The 14,508-nt window shown below is 35.5% G+C and overlaps 3 protein-coding genes across 3 annotated transcripts; 1 reads left to right on the plus strand and 2 right to left on the minus strand.

Annotated features, from left to right (window-relative positions):
- Positions 1–2,689: 2,689 nt before the first annotated feature.
- On the plus strand, positions 2,690–6,417 carry LOC115957116. The gene is made up of 4 exons (XM_031075343.1): positions 2,690–2,708; positions 3,659–4,302; positions 4,396–4,902; positions 4,999–6,417. The coding sequence occupies exons 1-4, from the start codon at positions 2,702–2,704 to the stop codon at positions 6,415–6,417; spliced, it is 2,577 nt and encodes an 858-aa protein (XP_030931203.1). The 5' UTR covers positions 2,690–2,701.
- Positions 6,418–7,998: 1,581 nt separating this feature from the next.
- LOC115957117 (26S proteasome regulatory subunit 8 homolog A-like) lies at positions 7,999–9,239 on the minus strand. The gene is made up of 3 exons (XM_031075344.1): positions 9,162–9,239; positions 8,722–8,808; positions 7,999–8,266 (listed from the first exon to the last, which is right to left on the minus strand). Exons 1-3 carry the CDS (start codon positions 9,237–9,239, stop codon positions 8,006–8,008), a joined length of 426 nt encoding a protein of 141 aa, XP_030931204.1. The 3' UTR covers positions 7,999–8,005.
- Positions 9,240–13,142: 3,903 nt separating this feature from the next.
- Positions 13,143–14,369, minus strand: LOC115958013 (NEP1-interacting protein 2-like). The gene is made up of 3 exons (XM_031076375.1): positions 14,207–14,369; positions 13,579–13,689; positions 13,143–13,460 (listed from the first exon to the last, which is right to left on the minus strand). The coding sequence occupies exons 1-3, from the start codon at positions 14,344–14,346 to the stop codon at positions 13,403–13,405; spliced, it is 309 nt and encodes a 102-aa protein (XP_030932235.1). The 5' UTR covers positions 14,347–14,369; the 3' UTR covers positions 13,143–13,402.
- Positions 14,370–14,508: the final 139 nt, after the last annotated feature.

A 14,508-nucleotide genomic window follows, 5' to 3' on the forward strand; every position in this document is an offset into this window, starting at 1 on the left:
GCCAGTAGATCATAATGGGATAATTCCGAGTAGAGTTTTGAGGGCTTCCACTTCTTCCTTAGTACAAAGCCTCCATGATTTTGCGCAAGAGTTCGCTAGTTGTTAGCCACCTTCAGTAATTAGAGTTGTGTGATTCAAGAATCTACATGAAAATGATGACACTTTAGTTTCACATATAAGAGCAACTGCATCAGTCAATGTAAAATTCCTACCTATTTTGCTTAAAAAAAATCTATTTTTTCTATTTTACACACCAATTTTTACAAAATACTCACTTCAATTTATCTATTCTATATATTTATTTAATAAAATATTCGTTCTTTTACATTTTTTATTAGTTCCTCACTCACTACCCCTCTCCCTTTCACAGACCCAACGTAAGCTACCCAAAATGAAGAAAAATCCCAAAACCCATTGATCTTAACATTAGAAGCAAAATCCCAAAACGCTACATATGAAATCAAGCAAAATCCTAAGCATATGCAAGCAACATCAAATCTTAACAGGCAAGCCAAATAAAAATCTCAAAACCCATTGATCAAACAAAGAAAAAATAGAAGAAGTGAAACCACCACAGAGGTGGCAGTGGCAAGTGACGAGTGGCTTGGGTTTGGAGAGGGATTTGGCAAGGGTGAGATAGGAGAGGGCTTCGGCTTGGGTTTGGAGAGGCCGCTTCGGTGAGGGTGAGATCAAAGAGGGCTTCGGGTGGGTTTGGGTTTTCCGTTTGATATGTTGGGGTTTATTTTAGGTTTGATTTCTATTGATTTTTGGTTTTATTTTTGTTGATTTTGGCTTTGATTTTCTATTGAATTTGTGATTGGATTTTTATGTGTTGTAAAATGGTGGTGGTGGGTTGCGTTGGTTAAGTGGTGGTGGCTAGATGGTTGATCAACTGTGCAGATGAAAAGAGAGTGTGTGAGATGAAGAAGAAAAAGGAGAGAAGAAGAAGAAGGGATAGAGTCTAACTATTTGAGAGGGAATATAATAAAATAATGATTTGTAAAATTACAGTAATCGTGTATATATATATATATATATATATATATGCACGGTTGCTTAAGTAATTTTGTATATGTGCACGTTTTTACAAGTATTGATGTTGGTGTTTTTTTATTAAAATATATAAAATTAAGTATTTTTTGTATTTTGTAAACTTTTGTAACTATTGATGCGGTTGCTCTAATAGTAGAATAATGACACTTTAGTACTAAAATATTCCAAAGGTGTAGATAACGATGGCAAGCAAGAAACTATTGGGTTCAGGGGTGGCGGTAAATTATAGTCAGGGGGTTCAAATGAACCCCCTGACCTGAAATTTTATATATATATATATATATATAAAATATTTTTAAAAAATTTTTAAACCCCCTGGAAAACAAATTTGCACCCCCTCATCATAAACCTCAGAACTTGACCCCTCAGAAATTAAAAGCCCATAAATCAAAATTTGAGAAATCGAAAAAAAAAAAAAAAAAAAGGGTCAGATAAAACCTAAGAATTTTTTGCTGCCTAACCTCCAAAATCTCTCATTATTCTTCTTCATTCTCCAAACCCAAAGGAAAAAGGCTGCCTCTGCTTCACACACACAAAATCTGCCGCCGCCTGAGGCCCTGACTGTCCCTAATCTGTCGCTGCCGCTGCCGCTTGGTCTGCCTTCTGCCGCCACTTGATCTGGTTTTTCAGCTCTCTTTCTCTCTTTCTTTCATTGTGAGAGTGTGTTTATTGTTTTGATATGCTATTTCACTTAATCTATGTGAGTCCGTATGTATGTTTTGATTTTTTTTGTTGAGTCGGACTTGTGGCGTTGAACTTCTGATATTTGTTGTTGAACTCAACTTGAGTTTTGAGGGCGAAAATGGGTAATTACCCATAAAACCCCAACTATTTAGTTAGTAGGGTCGGTTTGGAAACATATTGGTAAACTAGCAACTCGAGCCTCAGAGGCTCGATTTAGGGGCCCAAAATCGAGCCTCTGAGGCTCGGTTTACGTCCTTTGACATGGCCTTGATGTGGCAGGAGTCTACGTGGAACTCGAGTTTTTAAGTCTCGAGTTCCACGTAGCCTAAACTCGAGTCTCTGAGACTCGGTTTACGTAAAAAGTTAAACCGAGTCTCAAAGACTCGAGTTTCAACCAAAAACACGCGCGCGTTGAACTCGAGTCTTTGAGACTCGAGTTTCAAACCATTATTTCCCCTCCTGTCTAGTCTTATCAAGTGTCTTTGCTGTCCTCTGTGCTAGGAATACGTGCTCTGTGCTAGTCTATTAGCTGATACGTGCTGTGCTAGTCTATTAAAGCTTATGTTGAAGGACATGTTTTGTCTGTTGCTTGTGCTAGTCTATTAGTCTATTTTGGTGCTTTTGCTAGTCAACACAGTCTTTGTTGCTTCCTCCAGCAGGTAAGATGAGTACGTTGCTGACCCATGTGAATATAATTTGTCTGTTTTGAGACATATTCAAAAAATATGTTAAACTAGCACAAGCACCAAAAACTTCTCTCAGACTATGTTGAACCTAAAAAAACTCTCACACAACTCTCTCACATGAAGAACAACTTGCCTCAACAACTCTCACCTTCAGCAACTTCAATCACAGAACCTCTCTTAAGAACTCTCACAGAGACTCAAACTCTCATACATATTTAGCAGCAAAACATTGCTCCTTTCACTCTCATACAATCTCAGTAGTACATTTGCACATCATTATGTCAAGTAAGAGTCTCCTCACTCTCTAATTAGTTGTTTAGTGTATATAGCTGCTTTAAAAAGTGTTGCTTGCATTGTTTTAGTGTATATGCCATTTCCTAATAAAATATTTGTTTGTATTAGGCAAATATATTTGTTTCCTGATAAGATATTTGTTTGTATTAAAATATGTATATTTGTTTCCTTATAAAAAATACGTATATATATATTTATATTTATATTTATACAACTATATAATTAAATATTTATATATACATATTTTTATTTATATATTTATAAAACTATATAATTAAATAATTAAATATTTATATAAATATTTTTATATTTATACAACTATATATATAAATACTTATATAAATATATAAATATTTAATTATATAGTTGTATAAATAGGCTAAATATAAATATATTTATATAAATATTTAATTATATAGTTGTATAAATAGGCTAAATATATAAATATATTTATATTTATATATTAAATTAGATGATATGTCTAATTTGATTGATCATGATTATATTCACATTAGTGTTTTTCTTTTTCTTTTTTTGTCTGATGAACCCTGCTCTATGTTATTTCATCAATAGTAGTGTAATAGGGTATGGCATTAATTTAAAATTACTTGAATGATGTTGTTACATAATTGCACTCATTCATTTGCACATCCTCATGACTTTTGTTGTTTGGTTTGATATTTTTATTTATATTTTTGTTAGAGCTGAGTTTCAATTTTGTAATGGGGGTGAGTTTTGTCTTCAGTTTTTTTATTTGTTTGAGTATGAAATTATAATGATTGAGTGTGTTTGTATGTGATGTGGGGTGAGTATATGCAATTGTTACACTTTTAGAAGTTGTGATTCTTGTACTTTGAGTAGATAGAAAAGTTTTTGTAATTGATGTGAAATGAAAGAGATCAAATATGTCACTAACATAAATTTAGTTGGCTCTCTAATAGGTGCACAATCTTTGAAGAATATTGACATAAATGTATACTTCGGTGGACACCTTTACAATCCTGAAGGGATTGACGGATTCCCATTTAGAGGGGAGGGTATCGAATGCTACTACATGATGTTACGTCGTAAGTTGAAGACGTTGACTGATTTGAAGAGGAAAATAATGGACGAATTGAAATTGAACCCTGCTTGGTATGACATCAAGATTATTTATCGTTGCCCACAAGAAGTTCTTCATGAACGGATAAATTATGGGTATATGGCGATTAAAGAAGATAAACATGTAAAGATGATGTTTAATAGGATCCAGAAAATGCCCCAAGTAAATGCTGCTGAGTTGTATGTAAGTTTGGAGGCGAGTGTAGACAACAGTACTGAGGTGGTGCAAGAAACATCTACGGCTTTACAATTTACAACCCTAGATGATGGATGCACTACAATGGGAGGGTATGCAATGGGAGGTTATACGCTGTCATCTCAAGATTATGTTGCGAATACTGGTGGAACCCTCTACTCTCAAGAGACACATTTAGAGGAGGAAGACGAAGACGAAGACGAAGATCATGCTGCGAATGATGGTGAAAATAATGATGATATGGATCAGTACGAAGAGAGGATTGAGCGAGGTGACTTTGAGAACGATGTGGATGAGCATAAAGTCGTTCCTAATTTTGAAGAGGAAAATATGGAGTACCATGATGAAGGTGATGCAGATGATGATGATATTGGTGTCCAGCATGATACAGATACGACCACTGGCTACAGACCTCCTGCGGACTCATTCTACGCAAATACTTGGGAAAATATGGTTGATCCTTCACGTCTTCAGATACCATATCTTTGTACTTGGCAAGATGGGATGCATTTTTGTAAAGGGTTGACTTTTGCAAATAAAGCTGCGGTGAAGCGTGCATTGATAATATACGCAGCAAAGGATAATAGAAATTTCTCCATCCAAAGGTCGAGCACAACTGAATTGTGCGCCGCATGCATTGACGACAATTGCAAGTGGTACGTTGGGGCATACATGAAGCCTAAATTCAATGGTCTGTGGATGGTCACGTCTTATGTGGGTCCACACAGTTGTATACCCTTTGGGCTGCAAAGAGATGGTAGAATGATGGATTCTAATTTTGTTGCATCAGAAATTGTGGGAAGATTGCGAAAAAAGCACACTGCTACTGTTGATGAGCTTTGGGAGATCATCCGTACTAAGTATGATCATGAGCTTTCTTACTATAAAGTATGGGACGCAAAACAAAAGGCAATTGCTAAGATTTTTGGGGATTGGGAGGAGTCTTACCAAAGGTTGCGAAAGTTGTTGGCATACTTGGATCAGGATTCGGGTACCCAGTATAGCTATCACACCATACCTAAGCCATTAGAAGGTACTACGTTACTGCGCTATGTATATTGGGCATTCGCTCCATGCATTGCTGCATTCCAGTATTGCAGGCCAGTGATCAGTATTGATGGAACTCATTTATATGGTAAATACAAAGGGGTATTGATGATTGCAATGGCAACCGATGCTAATCAAAAGGTTTTGCCTATCGCCTTTGCTGTTGTGGACAAGGAGTCAGGGGCTAGTTGGGGGTGGTTTTTAGAGTGTCTCAGGACTTCGATAGAGCGTGTTATTGAAAACAAGGATATTTGCATTATTTCTGACCGACATAAAGGTATCAAATGTGCCATTCGAGAGTGGCCTAGAGGGCAAGGCGGAAGAGAACGGGTATATCATCGATATTGCCTTCGACATGTTGCTAGCAACTTCAACACACATTTTAATAACCCGACTCTAAAGGCATTGGCCTTGAAAGCTGGATATGCGACTTGTGATGCTAAATTTGTGTCTATAATGCAAACCATTAAGGAGGCCAAGATTAATTTACTGAGGGGTGTAGACCCTACTGATCGCCGGATTATACGTTATATGCCATACACATATCTAATGAGTGAGGATGTAGACAAATGGACCCAGTCACATGATGGTGGAAGACGTTACGGGGCAATGACAACCAATATCTCTGAGTGCTTTAATGGGGTTCTTAAAGGTGCCCGCGGTTTGCCCATTGCTGCAATGGTTGAGTTCACTTATTTTAAACTTGTTGCATATTTCCACAATCGACATAAACAAATTACTTCTGATCTCTCTCGAGGTAAGGTGTGGAGTGATTATGCAATGGAGATCTATAACAAAAATGAGCAGAAAATTGCAGGACACACTCTGAGGAATTATAATCATGCAGAGGGTATATATCAAGTGGTTACCCCGTATAACGACCATAGAGCTGGAGGGAGAAATCACAGTCATGATGTGCGCATATTTGATAGAACCTGTGGTTGTGGAAAGTGGCAAAACTTGAAGATCCCTTGTTCACATGCAATTAAAGTTCTTAAAAGTCTGCATCTTGATGCGCCCAGCTATATTGACCCATGTTACAGTCTGAACAATGCCATTCTCACATATTCACATAATTTTGTGGTGCCAAAGTCAGAGTCATTATGGACAGACGTTCGCGGACCACGGTGGGTGCCTGACCCACGATTGTTGCGGGCCAAAGGTCGTCCTACGATGTCAAGAATAAGGAATGAAATGGATGGGGTACGGCGAGAACGGGGAAGCCGGAGGGAAGATCCGGAGTTGAGGGAGATTCAACCGAGGCAACGATGTAGAGTGTGTCATCAAGAGGGGCATAACCGTAGATGCTGTCCCAATTCCCATGGGGCTTCGACAAGTGGTAGTGCTATGAACTAGGCAAGTGCCGTCACTGTTTTTATATAATATACTCAGAATGTCATTTGGTTTTTGTTCTTTGCATTTGGAAACTAATAACCGTATTTCATGTTTGTCAGGCAAGCAGAGACTTGATTTTCGTAAGTGACATTGTATGTGAGACTTGTCGTTATCTTCTGTATGGACAAGCTAGGTGATTATGTAGAGTATGTTGTATCAGTATGGAGAAGTGTTAGGTGACTATGTATAATATGTTATATCCGCTAGGTGTCCATCTGGAGACTATGTTGTATTAACTTAGTTGTTATTTTGTTTATTGTTGTAAATTACGAATAATTGAACTCTTTGCTATCCATTTTACTCGTTACATTAGTTGCGTGATGCAGCTTTTTCCTATAATACGAACAATGATATTACTTTGCCAAGTTCAACCACAACGCCCTTCTAGTATTGAACTGCCATTGTGTGCTAACTTTTGTCCAACAATAATTTTATTGAATAGTTACTGTTTTAATTTGGTTGTAGAACTTTAATGTATGCTCCCTTCGCCTATTATATGCTGGTATGTAGTTGTTTGATGTGTTCTGGACCCTGGAAAATTTGCTGCAGGGGAGAAAACTAATTCTGGTCCATGCACTTGCGGCAAAAAAAAAAAAAAAAATCCATCCAAAAGAACTCAAGTATCTAAGACTCGATTTCTATTTATGGAAACCGAGTATAAAATACTCGAGTTGTATTGGGATTTTTTTTTCCTTTTTTTTTTTTTACCCCAATTTGAGAACTAAAAAACGTAAGAAGTGTGGTAAATAATTCTGGTCACCTGCGGCCAAAAAAGAAAAAAAAAATTCCCAGTGGAACTCGAGTATGTTATACTCGGTTTCCATAAATGGAAATCGAGTCTTAGAGACTCGATTTCCATTTATGGAAACCGCCTATAAAATACTCGAGTTCTACTGGGATTTTTTTTCCTTTTTTTTTTTTACCCCAATTTGAGAACTAAAAAACGTAATTAATGTGATAAATAATTCTAGTGACCTGCGGCCAAAAAAGGGGAAAAAAAAAATTCCCAGTAAAACTCGAGTATCTTATACTCGGTTTCCACAAATGGAAATCGAGTCTTAAAGACTCGATTTCCATTTATGGTAACCCATCAAACTAGAGTTCTACTAGGATTTTTTTTTCAAATTTTTTTTATTACCATTGAGAACTATTTTCAGGTAATTTTTTACTAAACCACCAACATCGAAGAGTAAATACCTTGTAAATCCAAAAATATAACTGAAATGAACAAAATAAAATTATACAATCTGGTTTTTTAGTTTTCAATTGCCAACATATAAGTAACCCAACCCTGTAAATCCAAAAAAAAAAGAAAACGAAAAGAAAATCAACATCTTGTTATGGAATTAACAAGACTATACTTATCATTCTATCCAAATCCATCCAAAAGAGTTGACATTGTTTAAATTCAATAAAATACTGGCAATATTTACAAGAATGAAGCTTATTTTTGACATGCTTGCCAAATACTTACAATAAGGTCCAAAATCTGGTTGAGAAGCTCCAGCATAGTCCGCTGCACTTCACTGATACCATTGCCACTACCAGTTTAAATGCAGAAAGTAAAAGGGTACACGAGGCAAACCTCCTTTATCTCTTTAATTTGCTGGTCAAGACCGCCAATCATGTCATATGTGGAATCTGGAACCTTTTCAACTTTCATGAGGTTGACCAATGGATCAACTTTGCTTTGCAAGATTAAATGAAGCACATAACTGTCATTACGGAGAGCAACTCTTGTTGATGGAGTTATGTTGGTGATATCGATATTTTTATCAATGTCAACAACATATTTCCGTTCAAGATGAACCTGGGAAACAAGATGAGATTGTTTAGATAAACATGTATTCAAACTGTTTTCAAATCATCTCTTATTAACAAAAAGGCACTCCTAAGGCACTCCTTGTGCATGTAATAGTCTATTCTCTTGCTAAAATATCATTACGTTTCAAAAAAATAAATAATTAAGGCACAGCTGCAAATTTACAATAATTAAACACATATTACATAAAAATGTATCACAAAAGAATATTTAACAAAATAAACAGAGATGCCAGTGGTATTTAAAAAACTTCAACAAAGTGTAGGCACCCCCATGTGCTTCATAATCCATACAAAGAACAGAGCTGTTGGCTGTGTGTGAAGAACAAAGCCACAGATCAATTATATTCAGGGTGGTGGAGTGAAACAAAACATTAACATGGACACACACTACTTCCATAGCTTCCGCAATGACATGTTTTTCTCAGTCTCCTTCTTCATTACCTTTGCCACTACCATCTCAAAATCTTCTTGTGTTACATCAACCCTCCTCTCCCACAGAGCAAACATCCCAGATTCTGTGCACACAGGCTGCAACCAGTTTAAAACGAAAAAAATCTGTGACAATATGATTATGCACAGAGAAAACACACAATCTTTCACTTCTGAAGACTTTAATACAATGTGCAATAGGTTGTTATGGAATTAACAAGACTATACTTATCATTCTATCCAAATCCATCCAAAAGAGTTGAGATTGTTTAAATTCAATAAAATACTGGCAATCTTTACAAGAATGAAGCTTATTTTTGACATGCTTGCCAAATACTTACAATAAGGTCCAAAATCTGGTTGAGAAGCTCCAGCATAGTCCGCTGCACTTCACTGTCACCATTGCCACTACCAGTTTAAATGCAGAAAGTAAAAGGGTACACGAGGCAAACCTCCTTTATCTCTTTAATTTGCTGGTTAAGACCGCCAATCATGTCATATGTGGAATCTGGATCCTTTTCAACTTTCATGACGTTGACCAATGGATCAACTTTCCTTTGCAAGATTAAATGAGCACATAACTGTCATTACGGAGAGCAACTCTTGTTGATGGAGTTATCTTGGTGATATCGATATTTTTATCAATGTCAACAACATATTTCCGTTCAAGATGAACCTGGGAAACAAGATGAGATTGTTTAGATAAAAATGTATTCAAACTGTTTTCAAACCATCTCTTATTAACAAAAAGGCACTCCTAAGGCACTCCTTGTGCATGTAATAGTCTATTCCCTTGCTAAAATATCATTACGTTTCAAAAAAATAAATAATTACCATCCTCAGCTGCAAATTTACAATTGAGTGCATTCATATAGGAATATTACTTACCTTACCTAAAACGTTATTCTTCCCCATTACTTTGACAAATACTGTGTACATATATAACTTTAAAATGGCGTCAATGTTAATATAAATGTGCTAATTTCGACTTTCAACATTTAAATGAAGTTAATTTTATTCTTAGAAATTGGTTTTAAAAGTGTATGAACAAAATTGATACAACTAATAGTTGGGGAAATTGATTTGAAAGTCGAGGGACAAAATTGATACTATTAAATGTGTGTGTGTAGATAACGATGCTCTAAATAGCTAAGGTTTAGGAACTATTTTTAAAAGCATTTGATAAAAAAAATGGGAGATACTTTTGAGGCATTCAAAATGATTTGGTAACAAATAATCTAAGGGCATCTGTTAACAAGACCTAACTAAAAGTAAAACTGCGACAAATTTATAAAAACCAAAAAATTGTAGTTTGGCCATTTTAGTATTATTAATTTTTTTTTTTTGTGGAGGGTCGCCATTTTATTAAATTTACTAAAAAAATTCACACCTAATGATGACATTGGCTAGATTTTGAAAGTTAAGTGATTAAATTGATAGAAATAGATGATTTTAAGGTTGCAAATGCTAAATTTCCTTTAGATATGACATTAGCATTTTTCAATGCTAATGCTCTTAAGCAATTTGAAATTCACTCTCGGGTGAGTTTCAATGTTTTTGTTACTTAGATATCAATGCAACTAATGGTATTCTTTGTTATGGTAGTACAAAACTTTGAATTTTTTTGCGTTTTGAAGCATGTTATTTTTTACTTTAATTTCTTGATCTATTCCTATTTTATGACAAAAAGAAATCAATTTATATTTTCATTTTTGCTACTCGGTTGAGCCTCAACTTCTGTCAAACCCCCAAAAAAAAAGAAAAAACAAAAGTGAGGGTAGACACGAAGGACAATGTAAGAGCTTTAGCTGCTAGATTACAAATTTTGTAATGAACTAAATAACTTGTTCATCTATTTTTATACCTTTTTCTTTTATCTAGTTATTTGGATGGTTACAAAATTTGTAATATGTTCTAACAAATTCAATCATGCATTCTACCAAAAAGACAAATGTTATTAATCGAGAACAAGTTCAACATGTTCAACATGTTATCCAGTAAAGGAAAATCAGCGGCTGCTACAAACTTCAAAAAATCTTGAAGCTTGGATCCTGAGACTAGCCGCTTAGCTTCAAGGGTTATCTGTACGCCCTCATGAATAAAGTCTGTAGTTGGTACAAATTCTTTCTCTGTGAATCCTCTAGTTGTCATAGCAGGTGATCCAATGCGGATACCTCCAGGCACTAAGGCACTCTTGTCACCTTTACAAGGGAATATTATTGTGTGTAAGTTTTGAGAAGAAAGGGAGAAACAAACAAACAAACAGATGAAATCAATTAAAATGGGATAAACCTGCCAAAGAAAGGACTCACCCGGAACTGACTTTTTGTTGAGGGTAATAGAGGCGAAGTCAAGAATTTGCTCCACCCGAGCTCCATCAATACCCTGTTAAGGGAAGCAATGTTAACTGCTGTTAGTAAAGGTAAATGGTACGCAAAACACCCCCATCCCAAATAATCATCACAACAATCGTTGTAGTACTAGCAAATTCAACAGGTTGTCTTTCGATTCAATGCCTAGCAATGCAGAACAAATTTTCACATATAATAATATTGACGTGACGATACCTTTCTCCCTTTCAAAGATAACACACACACCAAAAAAGAAAAAACCACACCACCCTGATAGGCAAAATACCCCCATCCCAAATAATCATCACAGCAATCATTGCAGTACTAGCAAATCAGCATAGCACCCACTTCAGTCAGATTTCCATGATTAGTTAACAACTACTTCGCGTCAATACTTCTAAATGTTTCTTACCATGCAATGATATGGAATTTCTTTAGATACTTCCAGCACATCAGATGCCCTCATAAATAATCATGAACTTTGAAAATACTTTAAGGAAAGTAATGGGATAAGCATCAGGTACACCATGATTGGTAGGATGGTAGGAAACTGATGAAAAGGCTGATGAGGTTCAAAAGTGGGATATTCTGGATTGTTGGACTCCAGAAAATCATTACCGATGGTCTAAACCCAACATGTTTAACACTCAGATTCAGTCCATCCGTAGTGATTTTCTGGCGTCCAACAATCCAAAATATCCCACTTTAGGACCTCATCAGCCTTTTCATCAATTTCCTTGGACCCTACCTCTCACGTTGAAGTAGCTGCACTAATATCCACTGCATCTGATTGAATCCCCACCTACAAAGAGTCAGACAGTAGTCTGTGAGATATATACACCTCAGGAGACTCCTAGGACAAGGTCTAGGAACGTGCTACCTTGAAGAACTCCAACAGATAGAAGAACAGTTAGAGAGGAGCATAAGCAGCATTAGAGCTAGAAAGGTTAATTATAAAATCCCTAACTTCGCTTTCATGATATTTTACTAAATGGTAGTTTAACATGGTTACTATCTAATATTTTATTTTATTTTAAAAAAATTATAATAATACATTTTGCACGAATATTAAAAGGGCATGCCAAATGCAACCATAGTATTATTTTTTTTTATTTTATTTTTTTTTTTTTTTGCTTAATAAAAAAGTACTTGAAAGTACTTGTATGACTTTTGTAAATTTAGGCCAAAGAGAAGGATGCAGGTTAGTCACATCTACTTCATGAGACATTTTCCAGTTGAGTGTACTATCCTTCAAGTTCATAAACTCTGTTTTTTGTCCTTAATGTTTTGGGAGAGTAAAATAGGGATGCTGCATATATATATATATATATATATATTAGCAGGACTGCATCATCAGCAAATGCAAATTCCAAACTTCATCATATCTTCAAGTGCTTTGATAGAGACCAACTCAATGGTACACCCATTTCATTAAGAGTTTTGTAACTCAACTAACACTTCTTGGTATTTCTAACGAAGATGTCTTCAAATCAAATCCCACTTCCCTATTGTAATTGATTTTGAAAAGAAAAAAAAATTTCCAGCTTCAAAGGGAAATTGTCCTTTCTATTTGCCTCCCCTTTCTTGGTAAATGTTAAAAGTTTTGAACTGATATTACTTACACTGGCCTAGCTTATGTTCCCTAGTTGCTTTCAATGGGTAGTTTCAAGGATTACTTTTTCAGTACTTGCTATAGCTAGGTATCTGATGGTCATCACATGGTTAAGGCTGTCTGTTAAATGGGATCTGCTACATACAAGTGCATCTTTAAATTGGTCACTATAATGACAATGCTATGCCTTTAATCACAATGTGATGGAATGGTTCCAATGAACAGGAGTACTTAAAAGCTATGTCAAACTGTTACAAACCCAGCTAAAAATCCTGCTTCCAAGCTTTTGAGAATCCGAAAAAATTTGCTCCTGACTAGATCAAATCACTTTTAAGTAATCAAGTTTGGAATCAACAATCAAATCACTTTCATAAACTACATCATAACTAGCATATTCCATCCAAATGATGGACAGCAATTACCAAATTTCAGTACCTCGCTCATCATGGCAATGCCATTTTGCATATTGATGGTGTGGCAATGATTTTGATGATAATCCTTTCTAGTTTTTATTACAAAATCTGATGTGCTGGAATTTCAACAGGGAAACTACAAGATGCATATGCCCCTCTTCTTAATTCTCTGGAGCCAACTTATAGCATATCATATTACTGAAGCATAAAACTTTTACTGTTTTACAACTATGTAGGCATAAAATATTTCAAGAAAAAACCTTTACCTATTTATATATGTATTTACATATCCATCAAAAAGATGAAATTTCTGGATTTTAGGTGAAAGCCTCGGCAATGCCCTCACAAACATCTCCTCTGCAAATTGGGCATACACTACAGCAACAGCATATGAACAGAAGGGACAACGTTATATTAGAAAATAATTGAACTTAATTTATAAAGTAGACTCCAATAAAATGATAAAATAAAAGCATGAAAGCATTGAAGATACCCGTGAATTTCTTTGAGCCATTTATCAATGCATGGCATATGATATTCATGACAACATGGGAGAACTCTTATTGTTTCCCCTTCCTCGTACTCAGCCAGGCAAATGTAACACCTGTTATTGATGACAACATATATAAGGACCTTGAATAAGTTCTGAAGACGAACAAAGATTATGCAATTTTCACTGTAAACTGTTAAAGAAATAGTGGGAATCATTCAAATGTATACTTCAAGAATAACCACAAGTAGAGGAACAGCAACATGTTCCAAACTTCCAAAGAAAAATTGTACATGTAGTCAATCTATAACTACTGGATCGCTCAACTTTGGAAAATGCATAGATATCCGTTAACAATGCACATAATAAATTATCTATGTGAAGCTAATTTCAGTTAAATATATTCTAAAATTCATGTACAATTAGGCTCTTTAAGATCTAAGCTTGTTTGGTTTCAGAGAAAAAATAAGAAAAAAGAAACTACTGAATTTCCCTCATATACCCTCATGTAAGCAACACTTTCATATAAACAAACCAAACCTTATATGATGCATACTTCCTTTCTTTTTCTTTTTCTTTTTCCACATGTTTTTTTTTTTTGGCCAAATAGACATATACCAAATAAACTTACTGGGCTCCATTTTCAGTTGCCTCGGCCTTCTTGTGATTCTTGAGAGGAAATGAGTCTACAACATCCACTGGAGCTGGCAGTGAAAGCACAGACGGCGAATCAGACACCGGGTGGTGATGGATTTCATCCAAGACCTGCATTTTGGAAATTATGATAATACTAAAGTGTTTAAATAAAAGTATGAACTAAAAAAGATAGGGAGAGAGAGAGAGAGAGAGAGCCTGCCCAGCCATCCTCTTATAATTCAGTTTTTTGCAAATTGCATGTGACAGTTCTACAATTCTACATAAGCAAAGTATGAC

Source organism: Quercus lobata, chromosome 8 (genome assembly GCF_001633185.2).
Source record: "Quercus lobata isolate SW786 chromosome 8, ValleyOak3.0 Primary Assembly, whole genome shotgun sequence".
NCBI lineage: Eukaryota > Viridiplantae > Streptophyta > Magnoliopsida > Fagales > Fagaceae > Quercus > Quercus lobata.